The sequence below is a fragment of the Schistocerca cancellata genome, chromosome 4 (assembly GCF_023864275.1).
Source record: "Schistocerca cancellata isolate TAMUIC-IGC-003103 chromosome 4, iqSchCanc2.1, whole genome shotgun sequence".
Taxonomy (NCBI): Eukaryota; Metazoa; Arthropoda; class Insecta; order Orthoptera; family Acrididae; genus Schistocerca; species Schistocerca cancellata.
The window spans coordinates 775,375,132-775,390,782 of NC_064629.1; the positions used below are offsets into that span (position 1 = coordinate 775,375,132).

General features: G+C 40.5%; 1 protein-coding gene across 1 annotated transcript in view; it reads left to right on the forward strand.

The window, feature by feature from the left end:
* Positions 1 to 15,651, forward strand: part of LOC126184598 (E3 ubiquitin-protein ligase HERC2) — an 812,863-nt gene that overhangs the window by 227,404 nt on the left and 569,808 nt on the right. The window contains exon 20 of the mRNA XM_049927039.1: positions 2,581 to 2,737. Within this exon, the coding sequence (XP_049782996.1) occupies positions 2,581 to 2,737 (157 nt within the window). The remainder of the gene's footprint in view (positions 1 to 2,580; positions 2,738 to 15,651) is intronic.

Genomic DNA, 15,651 nt, shown 5'->3' on the forward strand with positions numbered 1-15,651 from the left:
AGCATTTCTGAAGAAGAGAAATTTGTTAACATTGAGTATTGGTTTAAGTGTCAGGAAGTCATTTCTGAAAGTATTTGTATGGAGTGTAGCCATGTATGGAAGTGAAACATGGACGATAAATAATTTAGACAAGAAGAGAATAGAAGCTTTCGAAATGTGGTGCTACAGAAGAATGCTGAAGATTAGATGGGAGGATCACATAACTAACAAGAATTGGGGAGAAGAGGAGTTTGTGGCACAACTTGACTAGAACATGTTCTGAGGCATCAAGGGATCACCAATTTAGTACTGGAGGGCAGCGTGGAGGGTAAAAATCATAGAGGGAGACCAAGAGATGAATACACTAAGCAGATTCAGAAAAGGATGTAGGCTGCAGCAGGTACTGGAAGATGAAGAGGCTTGCACAGGATAGAGTAGCATGGAGAGCTGCATCAAACCAGTCTCGGGACTGAAGACCATAACAACAACAACAACAACAACAACTGTCATTATCTTTATAGTGCTCAAAATATGAAATAAAAACCATTTAAATTTTGCCTGTATAAAGAGATCTGAAATAATTTATTGTTTTTATGTCTTTCTAACAGCAATTGGCTTTTCTATTTCATGAAACCATGTTAAAACAATATTCATGTTCTAATATGAGACATATTATTGATAATTATTATAAAATCATGGTAAATAAAACTTGCAATGCAAAATTGATTTAAACACTAAAGTTGGCAATTTTCGTTAGCAGAGAACAATAGGCATGAAATTTACAGCTGAGGCGGAATGTTCATCTCTGACATCAGATTGTACCAACCTACGACTGCACACCTGGTATGGAGTAGCAAATTTCACACAGAATTAACAATGATTCATGAAAGCCCATTATAGAGATGGCCGTCTTGAAAAAGTGGTGTTTATTTCTATAAATGACTTTGAAATTAAATTCAAGCTGTTGTAATACAACACACTGGGCAGTAGGAAGGTTACTACTGGAGTCACTATCGTCAGATCATGATTATTATTACAGTAGTGACCAGGAAACTTCGCCACCCTTACAAACACTGTGAACCTGTAATATAAGTGGCCCTGACCCAACACTCTGACAATGAAACTCTTGCTTACCATGCTAAAGCTATATTACATGATCAATAACTCTGCATATAGTCCGTGTTTTCCGCTTTGTTCCAAGGCTGACTTTGAGCAGGAATATGATGCACTTGTTGCAGGAATCCATATAAAATATTTGTTGAAAGTTGTGATAACGTCAAAGAAAACTTAAAATACAGGAAATGTTGTAACGTGGAACTGTTAATGACAGGAAAACATTGTCTTGAGAGAATAGGACTTCTGTTGGCTCTGAGAAAAATGAATGTAAAACGTGGGAAAACAGAAAATGCGGGAATGCAAATACGGAGTTTTACGTTATGTATATAGACACTTCATATGAGCACTCCGTCTTCAGGCCATGAGTGGCCTACCAGGACCATCTGACCGCCATGTCATCCTCAGAGGAGGATGCAGATAGGAGGGGCGTGGGGTCAGCACACCGCTCTCCTGGTCGTTATGATGGTATTCTTGACCGAAGCCGCTACTATTTGGTCGAGTAGCTCCTCAATTGGCATCATGAGGCTGACTGCACCCCGAAAAATGGCATCAGCACACGGCAGCTGGATGGTCATCCATCCAAGTGCCGGCCACGCCCAACAGTGCTTAACTTCGGTGAACTCATGGGAACCAGTGTATAGACACTTCATATACTCCAGGAATCAAGATTCTTGAATGATTTTTTGCCTGTTATTGACACTGATACTGGTAAGGAATTGGTCCCAGAGATTCTCAGACTTTTGAGAATGTTCAGTATGTGACATAAATTTCAGCTTGATTCAGCAACCCGCTCCTGATCTTGACAGACAGTGGGACAGACAGGCAGTCTGATAAATGACCAAAAACAAATTTTTGTGTGATATAGTTACAGATTAATAAATGCAGATTTTTTTTCCCTTTACTCATACTTTGAAACCTTTCTCCTTGCCAAGTTTCATGATTCTAGACCAATGGGAAGTACCCTATAGGTTTTGATGAGTGAGTTTGTATCACAATATGTGACATAAGTGGTCATATATTTTAACTACATTGACTTAGAAGCTAACGTTTATTATACTGCCAAGGGGCCATAGATCTTAATATGCAATGTAAATTTCAACTTGATACATCTATCCATTCCTGGGAAAAGGGCTCTTGATGGAGGGGCAGGCAGGCAGGCAGGGAGACAGACAGACAGACAAATTGATAACAAATGACAATTTTTTTGCATTATATAATGACAGATTCACAGTTTTCAGATTTTTCCTTTGTTTTTATTGTGAAACCTTGATTCTTGCGAGATTTCATGATTTCATACCACATCATGCCTTGCTGATGTGAAAGTGTTGTCCATAATAAGCGCAGTTGAGCTAGGAGCAGTTTGCTTTTTTTGTCAGACATTTAGGTACTTTATATGTTCAGTTATCTTCCTTATGTAATGTATCGATAAATTGTTATTTAGTGCATTTTAATCATATATTAATATAATTCAAACTTCTTTTGCAGCTGAATTAAGTGAAGAACCAGATGTAGATAAACAAAAGTCACTTCTGTCAGAACAAGCTCTTGTTGAGGCTAGATGCAAACAAGCAAAAGATGCAGCACTGCATGAGAAACATAGTTCTGCAGTTCCCTTGCTGCATCTCATCAAATTGCTGTTAAGGTAAATTGTAGTATCTTGTGTGCAGACTAGGAAAGTTATGTGGACCACCAGGCTCCATGTACCTCTGCTTGTGATATTGTGTAGTGATTATTATGTTGTGATTATTATTTTGATATGTAGAAGTATGTTACCGTGTGCACACAGTATTTTATTCTGGTTTTTTTTTTTTTTTTTTTTTTTTTTGTAGCTAATGGAATTAATGATAATTCTGAGATGATACAAATACTTGAATTAAAAAAAAGATGCTGGTTTTTATTCTCTTACTGAAAAGGCAACAATTGAAATATTTGCAAGTATCAACAAACAGTTCAGTACAAATGGAGTGTTTTCAAATCCATCCATTAATCACATTATTTAGAATTTTTGACAGAGTGCCAGAATGTGGAACTATTATCAGTTCAAGCAATGAAATGCAGCAAGCAGATAGCTTGGTGACTATAAATAGAGCACAACCTGTGTTCAGAAACCCACACGCTAGACTTATAAATAGACCACGGATTTTTAGGTCGTAAAAAAGTGTGTTTTAGGCACCTAAAATAGGCTCCTACAGTAGTTCATGTAGGTTATATAAAACCTACAATAGGCTCTAACAAAAATGATGCAGAGAAAACAAAAATAAATTAAAATACACAGTGTTGACGTTTTGAACATCTTATTAGTCATTCAAACAAGGAGAATAAATATTTACACAGTTACAGAGCACAGCAATCTACAACATTAATGTTGAACATAACTCCAAATACTTTTGAGTTCCTGCAAGATAAAGATCTCTGTAAAAAAGATGTGCCAATGGTTTAATTAATACATTCATAGTTTCACATATTCTGACCATAGTTGGTTTCACAATAAATAACCAAAATCTTTTCTAGGTTTTCTAGTGAAAAACTGTGGCGCTTGTCAGTTAGAATCAATTTATACGCTGAAAAAGAACGTTTTACATCAATAGATGCGACAGGGGCGTACTTCATTTTCGGCAGATGTTGGACAGGAATGCTGCAGTCAGGAGTGCTGGATTTTCCACTAAGTATGTCGGCAGCTGCACACAACTCCTTCAGGCCAGTGTTCTTCTGCAAAACCGTTTGCATTTTTGCCTGTACTTTTTCCCCTACTTCACCTGGCGCTTCATTAATTTTCATTTTGACTTCTTCAAGCAAAGAAATATTGTCATAGATCGGTCTCCCTGAGCCTTCTAATTGTGAAATTATTCTTGCCATAAATGTGTAGTGGGCCCTAATGTAAGATAAGTCCCGTTTTAAAGAAGAATCTTTGAGTAACTCCATTGCTGCAGTTATGGATGCAGCATCCTTTGGTATATTTTCAACCACCTTCTGGACAGCTGGGAGATGGGTACTATAGTATTCTGCTGCTATCAGCCACGTGCCCCAGCGAGTGACAACAGGCTCTGGCGGCAATGGGACATCTGGAAGCTGTTCTTTGAATGCATGTATTCTTGATGGTGCCTTAGCAAAAATTTTCTTTATTTACTTTAGGAAATTGTAGCCTTACTTGCTCTGCTATGCGGTTGATCCCATGCACTACACAAGTTACGTGCAGCATCAATGGGTAGAATACTTTTAACAGTTGATACGCTGCTATCATATATGCAGCAGCATCAGTGACGGCCAGAAGCACCTTATTCTCATCCACTCCGTTTGGGTATAGCACCTTAAGCCCATTGTTCACAAACTGTGCTATTGTTTGTTGGTTAGTTTTTGCAAGCTGTTTTGAGTAAATCAAAAGAGCCCTGGATGGAGCATCTGGATCTAGCTTGCCAATAATCAGGTTTGCAATGTAACGGCCAAGACTGTCAGTAGTTTCTTCCACAGAAATCCAGATACAAGATTCTCCAACATCTCGGATTCTGTGCAATGCAGCATTGTAAGCTGAATCCACATAATTCTTACGTAAAGTTGACTCTGCAGGAACAGACTGATGGCAGTACCTCTCAAGAAAACCTCTGAAAATAGGGTTTTCTAGTTTCCGAAAGGGGATGTTTGCTGCCACAAGTGCATGACACAAATCACTTCGGAACTTGTTTTTTTCGGAGTCTTCACCAGATAAAAGAGTTTGCTTCAGTTTTGACTTTCGTTCAACATTAGCTTTATGTGCGAATCCATCTGCATGCTGAGTTAAGTGAGATTTCTTAACACTCGAAACCTAATACGAGAGAAAAGGGAAATGCAGTTTAGAATCGCATATAAAGAGTATTTCGTATTATTAAAGGATAGCGATAAAAAAGAATCCTAAGTGACAGAAAAATAAGAAGTCTAAGAAAAACATCAACTAACCTCCTTGTTGCATGCTTGGCAGAAAATAATTTTCCCATCTGTTGTATAATTCGGAAAATCTTGCAGCCACTGCCTTATGTGAGTAGACTTTGAACTAGCTGTTTTCGGCATGGCGTAGTATTCTCACACAGAAACTAGAATTTATTTTGCACTTAGAACGTCAGTAACACTTAACACGTCGGTCGCTACACAATGTACTGATTTGTTTTTGCTGGGAGAAGGTGAACGATGAGCTGTTTTTTTCCTTTTACTGTGGTGCATGGGAGTGGTTGGGGAAGTACCGTACTCGTTGCTGGACATATGGCACCTGACAGATGGCCGCCCCTTCGGAACAAGCAAATGGAATCTACAGGTGCTTCAGATGAAAACATCTCACTACTGGCAGATTTTTTTTCGAACCGGAAAATTCACGTATAATACCTTTCACGAAACAGAGTAGTTTGATAGGACTGCCTGTAGACAGCAGCGAGAAAATTCGCAAAGGGCAGTAATTTAGCTATAGAGGGCGTCTACGATTAACACTGTGATTTTTTAATCCGTGCTCAGCTTAAGGCCTATGAAACCGTTTACTTGCGAAAATACACAGCTGGCCAGAATCCTACGAACGAAATATTTTCAAATATAACATTTAGTACTCCCACGTTCGATTCTAATGTGTAACTCAAATCTTTGACGGGTTCCCATTCACTCACCGAAGTTAAGCACTGTCGTGCTCGGCGCGTACTTGGATGGATGACCATTCAACCGTGCCGAGTGCTGTTGGTAGTAAGGCAAGCAAAGGAATTGTAAAGAGTCTCTAACGACTTTCGCCTTCGACGAGAGGTAAAGCCCAAAGTTTACTTCCTTTTTCTAATCTTTGAAAACACAAGAACTCTATGTCAGATCAACGTAATAGGTACTTTTTAGGATTTTGATGCCAAAGAGGCAAAATTAGGCGTCAACGTCGAAATACGCAATTTTAGGTCCTATAGAACTAACGGTATTCAGTTTAGTTAGTCATGAAACGCATAAGTACCAACCTATAAGCAAATTGGAGCTTAGCAAAAAAAAATAGGTTTTAACCTAAACATCCTTGATCTATTTTTTACATATGAATAATAAAACACCTATAAAGAGTATTTGGTATTAACAGGGATAGCGATATAAAAAAATAAAAAAAAACTGAAGTGTTAGGCAAATACGAAGCATGACCGCATGTCAACTAGCCACCTTGCTGCAAGCTGGGCAGAAAATATTTTTTTCCATCTGTTGTATAATGTGGAAAAACTTGGAGCCACTGTCTTACATGGTGAAATAGGCACTTTTTAGGATGTTAAAGCCGAAATAGGCAAAAATAGGCACTAACGTCGAAATAGGCTTTTTTAGGTCCTATAGAATTAACGCTATTAAGTGTAAATAGTCATGAAATGCATAAGTACAAATTTTTATGCAAATAGGAACTCAGGAACAAAATAGGTTTTTACCTAAAATCCGCGGTCTACTTATAAATCACAGAGTTTAGGAAAATTAACAGTACGTGTGACTGCAGTTGTAAGCAATTTAAAATAAGTTGAACATTAGTATGGAGAGGAGTTGGATATTTGGGTAGTTGTATATATTAAAAATCATGTCAGAGAAACTTACGTATCCTGAAAGTGGTATCTGTAAGCTGTGAAGTTACGTTTTCCCAAAAGATGATTATGTAACTCATTAGAAATGGAGCTCTACAGAATAAACTAATTCATTCATTTCAAATGATTTCACCTCTTGATAAAGCTGCTTTTTCCCATGTCATGGGCAGACAAACACAAAAGATTAGGGAGTCCATTAATCATTGGCAGTTTGAACATGCAGTGGATAGTGGTAGTCCTTAAAGAAATGGCTGCAAAGGATGGGAGAGAACAACTTTGCAATGTGTGTATACCTGGAGGCTTCATTCATTATATTGAAGAGGCTGTTTCCACAGCCATTGAGGGAATAGGGTCCAGTCAACTGCAAATGCAGAGTTGATGTTTTTGTTTGGCCACTTGTTGACATATCAGCTGTTGGCTTTTGTGTCAGGATCTTTAACCAGTGTTTGTTTGACAATTATTTACAAACCATGCAAGAAGATCAAAGAGAGGCTAAGATCAGAAAAGAAACAAAGGGATCCATCCGCAATGTCGGGAGCATGCCACATACCGTTGTAGTGGTCGTCAAGATTGCTGGTGTAATTAAGTAGCCTGCTGTAGGTCATGGTTATAATGAAAGTTGATTAACCTGGTGGTAGACTCATGGAGGCAGGTGGATGTCTGCTGATAAATCATAAAAGTAAAACTGGCATTAGTGTATTTTTTCGATCAAATACAGTGGTTGTGTAGTAAGCAGTTGGCTGCCAGGGTCAGACACCAGCCCTGGAGTGTGGAGTGGGTGCTGAACTCTGAACTCTGCACTCTGCATGTTCCCTTTGATGACACAGGTACCTCATAGCACTAAGCAGGTTGCAGTGGTTCAGAGTCACACTGTCAGCACACTGATGGGAGAAGATGGGCAGCTTCAGAGCCCAGACTGGGGTGGCAGGTGGCTATGTCGACCTCTGCAGAAGTTGGCCAGGTTGGCTGGCACAGATGCACAGCTCAATGCAGGAAACACTTGAGCATTAGGCAAGTGGTAGCTCGACAGCTTGTCAGGCCCAGGTACAAATGATGGACCCCAAGTGAGCATCCTGCAGGTGACAGAAGTCTATCAGCAGGTGGCCCACCAGCTAGAAGGCACAAGTTCAGGTCCCAGAGGTATCTGGGCTAAGGCACAGCTCATAGCTTCGCAACTCACAGAAGCGGCGACAAGTAGAGCAGAGTGGATGACCCACTTCAGGTTGATGGCTGGCATGGTGTACTTTTTGGAGGTGGCTGCAGATTAGACAGACACTGAATACCTAAAATGGGCAGTATTTATAATTGCTCGTCTCACCCTTGTTTTGACAGAATGTCATAATTGAGCCGCAGTGTGAAGCTTGGTCATGTGGTAATTGGTTCTTCACTGCTGCAGCCTGGCCTCCATATTTTTGCTGTGTCACTGGCGACACAGACATGGCTGTGGCATCAAAACTTCATTGTGTGGTAACTTACTCTAATGTACGGCCCGGCAGTGATTCTTGCTGCGCCAGCATGGTTTGCATGCAGTTTCTTGCTAGAAAAACAACTTGTTGGCTCCTGTCTGTTCACTTCTCTAATAATTCTTGCATCAGTGTGCAGTGATGTTTGGTGTCAACTCAATTGTGGGTTTCAGTCACCTAGAAAATAGACTCACTGGCACAACACTATGTGCATATGGAAAAGTCTATGTTGGAATTACTGTACAATTCATCAATATAGGCATCATCAGTTCTTGCTTTGGAAAAGAGCTACTACACCAGTTTGTTCAGACAAGCCATAAAAATTCATTAACTTGGCAGTAGTTTGAACAACAGTGAAGAAAGCCACAAGGTAAATGGATCCTGAGTTCATGTGTGACAGTGAATGACTGTTGCAAATAATAAGGGAAGAACCACAGCGCTAATGACCAAGCAAAAATCATCAGATATTGACAAAACAGGCACGTATAACCTCTGGCTGCAAGCTTATCCACCGCTGAGATCAGCAGTGGAGAGTGAACGTTTGACAGTGTCAGTCACTCACACTTGCGAAAGTTAGCAGGCAATATGTCAGCTACAAATAGTAATGCATGTTGGAACAAATGATGCCGCGTGTCTGGCCTCTGAGGTCATACTTATGATTCCAGCAACTGACAGAGAACTGCAACCTTGCTCGTGAAATTTTACTGAAACTTACTGTCTGTAGTATTGGCTCCAGAACTGATCTGATCATTCTCTCTCTCTCTCTCCCTCCCTCCCTCCCTCCCCCCTCCCCCTCCTCCCTCCCTCCCTCCCTCCCTCCCTCCCTCCCTCCCTCCCTCCCTCCCTCTCTCCCTCTCTCTCTCTCTCTCTCTCTCTCTCTCTCTCTCTCTCTCTCTCTCTCTGTGTGTGTGTGTGTGCTCTCTCTCTCTGTGTGTGTGTGTGTGTGTGTGTGTGTGTGTGTGTGTGTTTGATGTAGCAATGAACGAAACATATGAGCATATGGAATATCAAATTAGCTTTGTAACTAAATTCAAGAGCTCTTTGCAATAGAATACAGATTTTAATCTTAACAGAGAGAAATCTTCAGATATAATAATAGCTTCAAGTGTACCCACCGAGTGTCATAGGACCTTTACTGTTCAAAATATATGAAGGAAGGAAGATTAAGGTTTCATTACCCACCAGTGATGAGGTCATTAGTTATGGAGCTCAAGCTTGGATTAGAAGAAGGATGGGGAAGAAAATTGGCTGTGTCTTTTTCAATGAAACCACCATAGCATTTGCTTCAAGTCATTTGAGGGACACCACGGAATATCTAAATCTGTATTCCAAGACATGCATTTGAATAAATGTCCTCCAGAATGAAAGTTCAGAGTCTTACCACAAGGTTTGTCCACAGTACATATAAATAAAGTAGTGGGTAATATCATAAACTCCATGAGGCAGTTTCTGAATGTTTCTGTTTATATAGAGAAGTTGCAATTCTAGAAAATTGTAGTGAAATGCATGAAAACCTGCAGAGAATCTATGCTTCATTCAGGGATTGGCAGTTGACCATCAGCATAAGCAAAAATAACTTATTATGTGTATACAGGGTGTTTCTACTAAGAGTCATCACGCACATTTGCTCTTGTGCTTTTGCACCCTGCAACTTGGTTTCTGCAATAAGTGACTGGAGTCAGTATGAACAAATACTGCATGTCATGTCCTTAATGCGATGCCCAGTGTTGATGGAAAATGCTTTTTTGCTTTCTATTACAAAAAAAATTGTTTTTAAAATGGAATTTTACATGCCCATATGATAGAGTGATCCCAAATTAGCCTAGTACGATACTCGTTTCATTCATATGTATTAACAGGGACAGTGAAACACAAACTATAGCCTGTACTCCAGCAGGAACTAAGCAGCAATGCTGCTGTGTGGTCAGAGCAGTCAGTGAGGGCTAGGGAGGTGTATTCACTGCTGAAGTACAGAATACTGCCTCCTACATATATCTGTCGAAAAAAGCACAGTGGTGTAAACAGAGATAGTCAAGATCATTTAAGATCTTACCAAGAGTTGATGTGCAGATGTAAATGTTTATCTGACTTCTTTTCACAACCCAAATACTTCTCTCCATGTGATCTGTAGAATATGCGACATGTAATATGAAACTTATTTTTAGCAGATTATTGAAGGGTTGGTATATGTGCGTAAGCAGTTTATTTTATTTATTTTTTGTGTTTAAAATACGGAATGTTGTTATTGAGCTGAATGTATTGTTTAGAGCCGAGCCCATTATGGATTGAATTGCATCATAATGTAATAGAAATAAAAAATGTGGCAACATGCCATTAGCATCAGATCCGCATAGATTGTCTTATTTAAATGTAAGGAATGCACCTGTGAAGTGGCAAGTGCTGTGATCAGTTTGTTCTGCAAGGGTATGATGCATGTTTAGTGCAGCATTGATTTAATATTATCATTTGTATTAGGAATAACCATTACAGGATGATGAAGGCATTTCAGTGTCAAAGTACAGTTTGTGTGACTCTTCATTTTTCTGGTGAAAGGCAGATTCTGTACAAAGCTTTTAAATATAGCACATCCTCTTCATATTTTAAAATAATGTGTCATTTCTGACTGAAAAAACAATTTAGTTGTAAAGATTCTTATCCTGAAAATATTTTCAAGGGATGGAGGAGGCAAATTTGAGCCATGTTAGTTGCATCCATTCATTTATGTTCATCTAGCAAACCTTACTAACTAAAGATTTATAGTATTTGGAGATGCAGGTGACATTATTTACAGGAGTGGTCATGGAGACATAACAGTGCATTTTTGTCATACTGATCCTTACAACATTGAGGTCTGGGTGTCCAGTTTGTGTAACATAAGTGTTTAACTAAGCAATTGAATTTATGAAGGACATTAAACAAAGGATTTGTAATGTGTTCCTGGCCCATATGATCGGCACATCTGATATGGGAGTTGGGGGTGGGGGGAGGGTAAATCTCGTTATGTCTGTACCATTCTGTAAGGGACGAGTGTACTTCAAATGAGTAAACAGCCAAATGAACAAAAGGGACTGAGTAACTTGTCATCATGATCAAGCTTCTCTTGGTGTCTGCATTTTACATAGCAAGGGTTTAAAAGTTTATGGCTGGTACATTGAAATCTGTTAAGTGACTATGAAAAGATATTCTTCTTGCTCAGATTTTGAAAGCTCATCACATAATTAATGTAATGAAGAGTAAGAAGCTTGGAGAGTATCCAGTCCAATATGAGATACGCACTACTCATAATTTCAGTAGAGGTGTTATTTATGATATATTGAGATGTCACTATTATGAAAAGGATAGTTGCTACTCACCATATAGTGGAGCTGCTGAGTTGCAGATACCCCTGTCAGTCTATCTGCGACTCAGCATCTTTGCTATATGGTGAGTGGCAACTATTCTTTTCATAATATTGTCATTATTCCATCGCAGATTTTCCATTGTTTGGTATATTGAGCTGTAATGAATGTAGATGCAGCAGAACTGTAGAAATATGCTTGATGGCATACTTGATGGAACTGCTGTCTTGTAACTTTTTTGATGTGTCAGTGTTACTTGAGCACCATAAGACAAGCTTCATTTCACTTAATGTAATACCTTTCATCCCAAATCTCATACGGTGTTTCAAATGCCAGAGATGTACCCATATTATAAGAGGCGATCAAAAAGTTTTTCTTTGAAGGCTGTACAGTTCAGAATCAGTATGCTAGTCAGGCAATATCACTGTGAACATATCACTGTGAACATCCCACTGACATGTCAGGTTGAAGGTACCTGTTTGGTAAAACACCGTGTCCAGTTGCGTGAAGAAATCTGTGACGGTCTACTGCATGTCCTTGCCTGACACGAATTGTTGACCCTTCAAGGCCTTTTTTAAGCGACCAAAGGTGTTATAATCATTTCGGAAGAGATCAGGAGTATAGGGTGGGGGCTCAGGTGTCTCCCACTTGAATTGGCATAACTTCTGTGGTACGACATTTGTGATATGGTATGTGCATTACTATGAAGCAGCAGAACTCCATTCCACATCCAAGGTTTTTGCCAGACGTGCTGCCCCTTACAAATTCTTCATTATCCAATGGATGTCTGCTGGTGTTTATACTTCACCAGGTGAGAAAAGAATAACAGCATGTTGGCCTCTTACACAGATATGTCCATCGTGATGCTTTACAAAGAACCATCTGAAAAGATGATGTACTGCCATTCCTATGTCCAGTGTTGTCTTTGGCTGCACCACTGTCGATAAACCTCTCTCTACTGTCCCATGAAAAAGAGCCACATTAATGATCACCATGCTGACAGTCTGTGCTGCTTCAGACATTGTTACCGAGCTAGGTGGCGCAGTGGTTTAGACACTGGACTCGCATTCGGGAGGACGACGGTTCAATCCCGCGTCCGGCCATCCTGATTTAGGTTTTCCGTGATTTCCCTAAATCACTCCAGGCAAATGCCGGGATGGTTCCTCTAAAAGGGCACGGCCGACTTCCTTCCCAATCCTTCCCTAATTCGATGAGACCGATGACCACGCTGTCTGGTCTCCTTCCCCAAAACAACCAACCAACCAATCAGACATTGTTGCTCTGTCCATGTGTAGAATTGTCTTACTGCAAACGAGCTCATTTTCTGACGGAAGGTATATGATGTGACTGTACCTTCTTGTACAGCTGAGTAAGTAATATGTCTGTCCTCTTAGGTGCTAGTTGTGCTTGGCTGCTGACATTCTGCATGGTGTTCAGTGTGGACTTTCTGAACCCATCAAATTGATGATCACATGACAGTTGTGGGATACTGACCAAGCAGCAATATCATGGAACGATACACCACAGACTCAACTGATCTTCTCACATACAACAAACATTCAGTTGTGAATATTAACCACATCCAGCTGTATAATGCAATGGCGACAATGAAAATTTGTCCTGGTCCAGGACTCCAACTCGTATTTCCTGCTTTATGCTAGTGGTCTCCTTAATTGCTTTGGCTGTGTGAGCACGAATCATGGCCATACTCAAATGACCATATGTCGCCGTCCGTGTGTCATACCTGTACTCATACATTCCATTAATGTTGTTCTTGTACTACAGGGGAGACATTTTATTTGTAAGTCATAGGCCTGATATCAACTGATGAATTTGCATGTATACATATCTGGAGGAACAGACACTGCATCAACTACAGCTGCTGTGAGTGATATGAAATTTATTCGCAGTTGCAAATATGAACCACCTCAAGCTATATAATGGAATGATGACAGTAAATGTTTTCATTGTTGTCATCTACATCTACATTTATGCTCCGCAAGCCACCCAACGGTGTGTGGCGGAGGGCACTTTACGTGCCACTGTCATTACCTCCCTTTCCTGTTCCAGTCGCGTATGGTTCGCGGGAAGAACGACTGTCTGAAAGCCTCTGTGCGCGCTCTAATCTCTCTAATTTTACATTCGTGATCTCCTCGGGAGGTATAAGTAGGGGGAAGCAATATATTCGATACCTCATCCAGAAACGCACCCTCTCGAAACCTGGCGAGCAAGCTACACCGTGATGCAGAGCGTCTCTCTTGCAGAGTCTGCCACTTGAGTTTGTTAAACATCTCCGTAACGCTATCACGGTTACCAAATAACCCTGTGACGAAACGCGCCGCTCTTCTTTGGATCTTCTCTATCTCCTCCGTCAAACCGATCTGGTGCGGATCCCACACTGATGAGCAATACTCATGTATAGGTCGAACGAGTGTTTTGTAAGCCACCTCCTTTGTTGATGGACTACATTTTCTAAGGACTCTCCCAATGAATCTCAACCTGGTACCCGCCTTACCAACAATTAATTTTATATGATCATTCCACTTCAAATCGTTCCGCACGCATACTCCCAGATATTTTACAGAAGTAACTGCTACCAGTGTTTGTTCCGCTATCATATAATCATACAATAAAGGATCCTTCTTTCTATGTATTCTCAATACATTACATTTGTCTATGTTAAGGGTCAGTTGCCACTCCCTGCACCAAGTGCCTATCCGCTGCAGATCTTCCTGCATTTCGCTACAATTTTCTAATGCTGCAACTTCTCTGTATACTACAGCATCATCCGCAAAAAGCCGCGTGGAACTTCTGACACTATCTACTAGGTCATTTATATATATTGTGAAAAGCAATGGTCCCATAACACTCCCCTGTGGCACGCCAGAGGTTACTTTAACATCTGTAGACGTCTCTCCATTGATAACAACATGCTGTGTTCTGTTTGCTAAAAACACTTCAATCCAGCCACACAGCTGGTCTGATATTCCGTAGGCTCTTACTTTGTTTATCAGGCGACAGTGCGGAACTGTATCGAACGCCTTCCGGAAGTCAAGAAAAATAGCATCTACCTGGGAGCCTGTATCTAATATTTTCTGGGTCTCATGAACAAATAGAGCGAGTTGGGTCTCACACGATCGCTTTTTCCAGAATCCATGTTGATTCCTACATAGTAGATTCTGAGTTTTCAAAAACGACATGATACTCGAGCAAAAAACATGTTCTAAAATTCTACAACAGATCGACGTCAGAGATATAGGTCTATAGTTTTGCGCATCTGCTCGACGACCCTTCTTGAAGACTGGGACTACCTGTGCTCTTTTCCAATCATTTGGAACCTTCCGTTCCTCTAGAGACTTGCGGTACACGGCTGTTAGAAGGGGGGCAAGTTCTTTCCATATTCAGGGATGCTGCAACGGCCTTATGATCACTGATTCCCTGTTCTGCGCTTACAGAGTCGAAAAGTTCGGGTCTGTTTGTTATCAGTAGGTCCAAGATGTTATCTCCACGAGTCAGTTCTCAGTTTAATTGCTCGAGGTAATTTTCGGATAGCGCACTCAGTATAATGTCACTCGATGCTCTGTCCCTACCACCCGTCCTAAACATCTCAGTGTCCCAGTCTATATCTGGTAAATTGAAATCTCCACCTAAGACTATAACATGCTGAGAAAATTTATGTGAAATGTCTTCCAAATTTTCTCTCAGCTGTTCTGCTATTAATGCTGCTGAGTCGGGGGTTCGGTAAAAAGGAGCCAATTATTAACCTAGCTCGGTTGTTGAGTGTAACTTCCACCCATAATAATTCACAGGAACTATCCACTTCTACTTCACTACAGGATAAACTACTACTAACAGCGACAAACACGCCACCACCGGTTGCATGCAATCTATCCTTTCTAAACACCGTCTGTGCCTTTGTAAAAATTTCGGCATAATTTATCTCTGGCTTCAGCCAGCTTTCTGTACCTATAACGATTTCAGCTTCGGTGCTTTCTATGAGCGCTTGAAGTTCCGGTACTTTACCAATGCAGCTTCGACAGTTTACAATTACAATACCGATTGCTGCTTGGTCCCCGCATGTCCTCACTTTGCCCCGCACCCTTTGAGGCTGTTGCCCTTTCTGTGCTTGCCCGAAGCCATCTAACCTAAAAAACCGCGCAGTCCACGCCACACAACCCCTGCTACCCATGTAGCCGCTTGCTGCGTGTAGTGGAC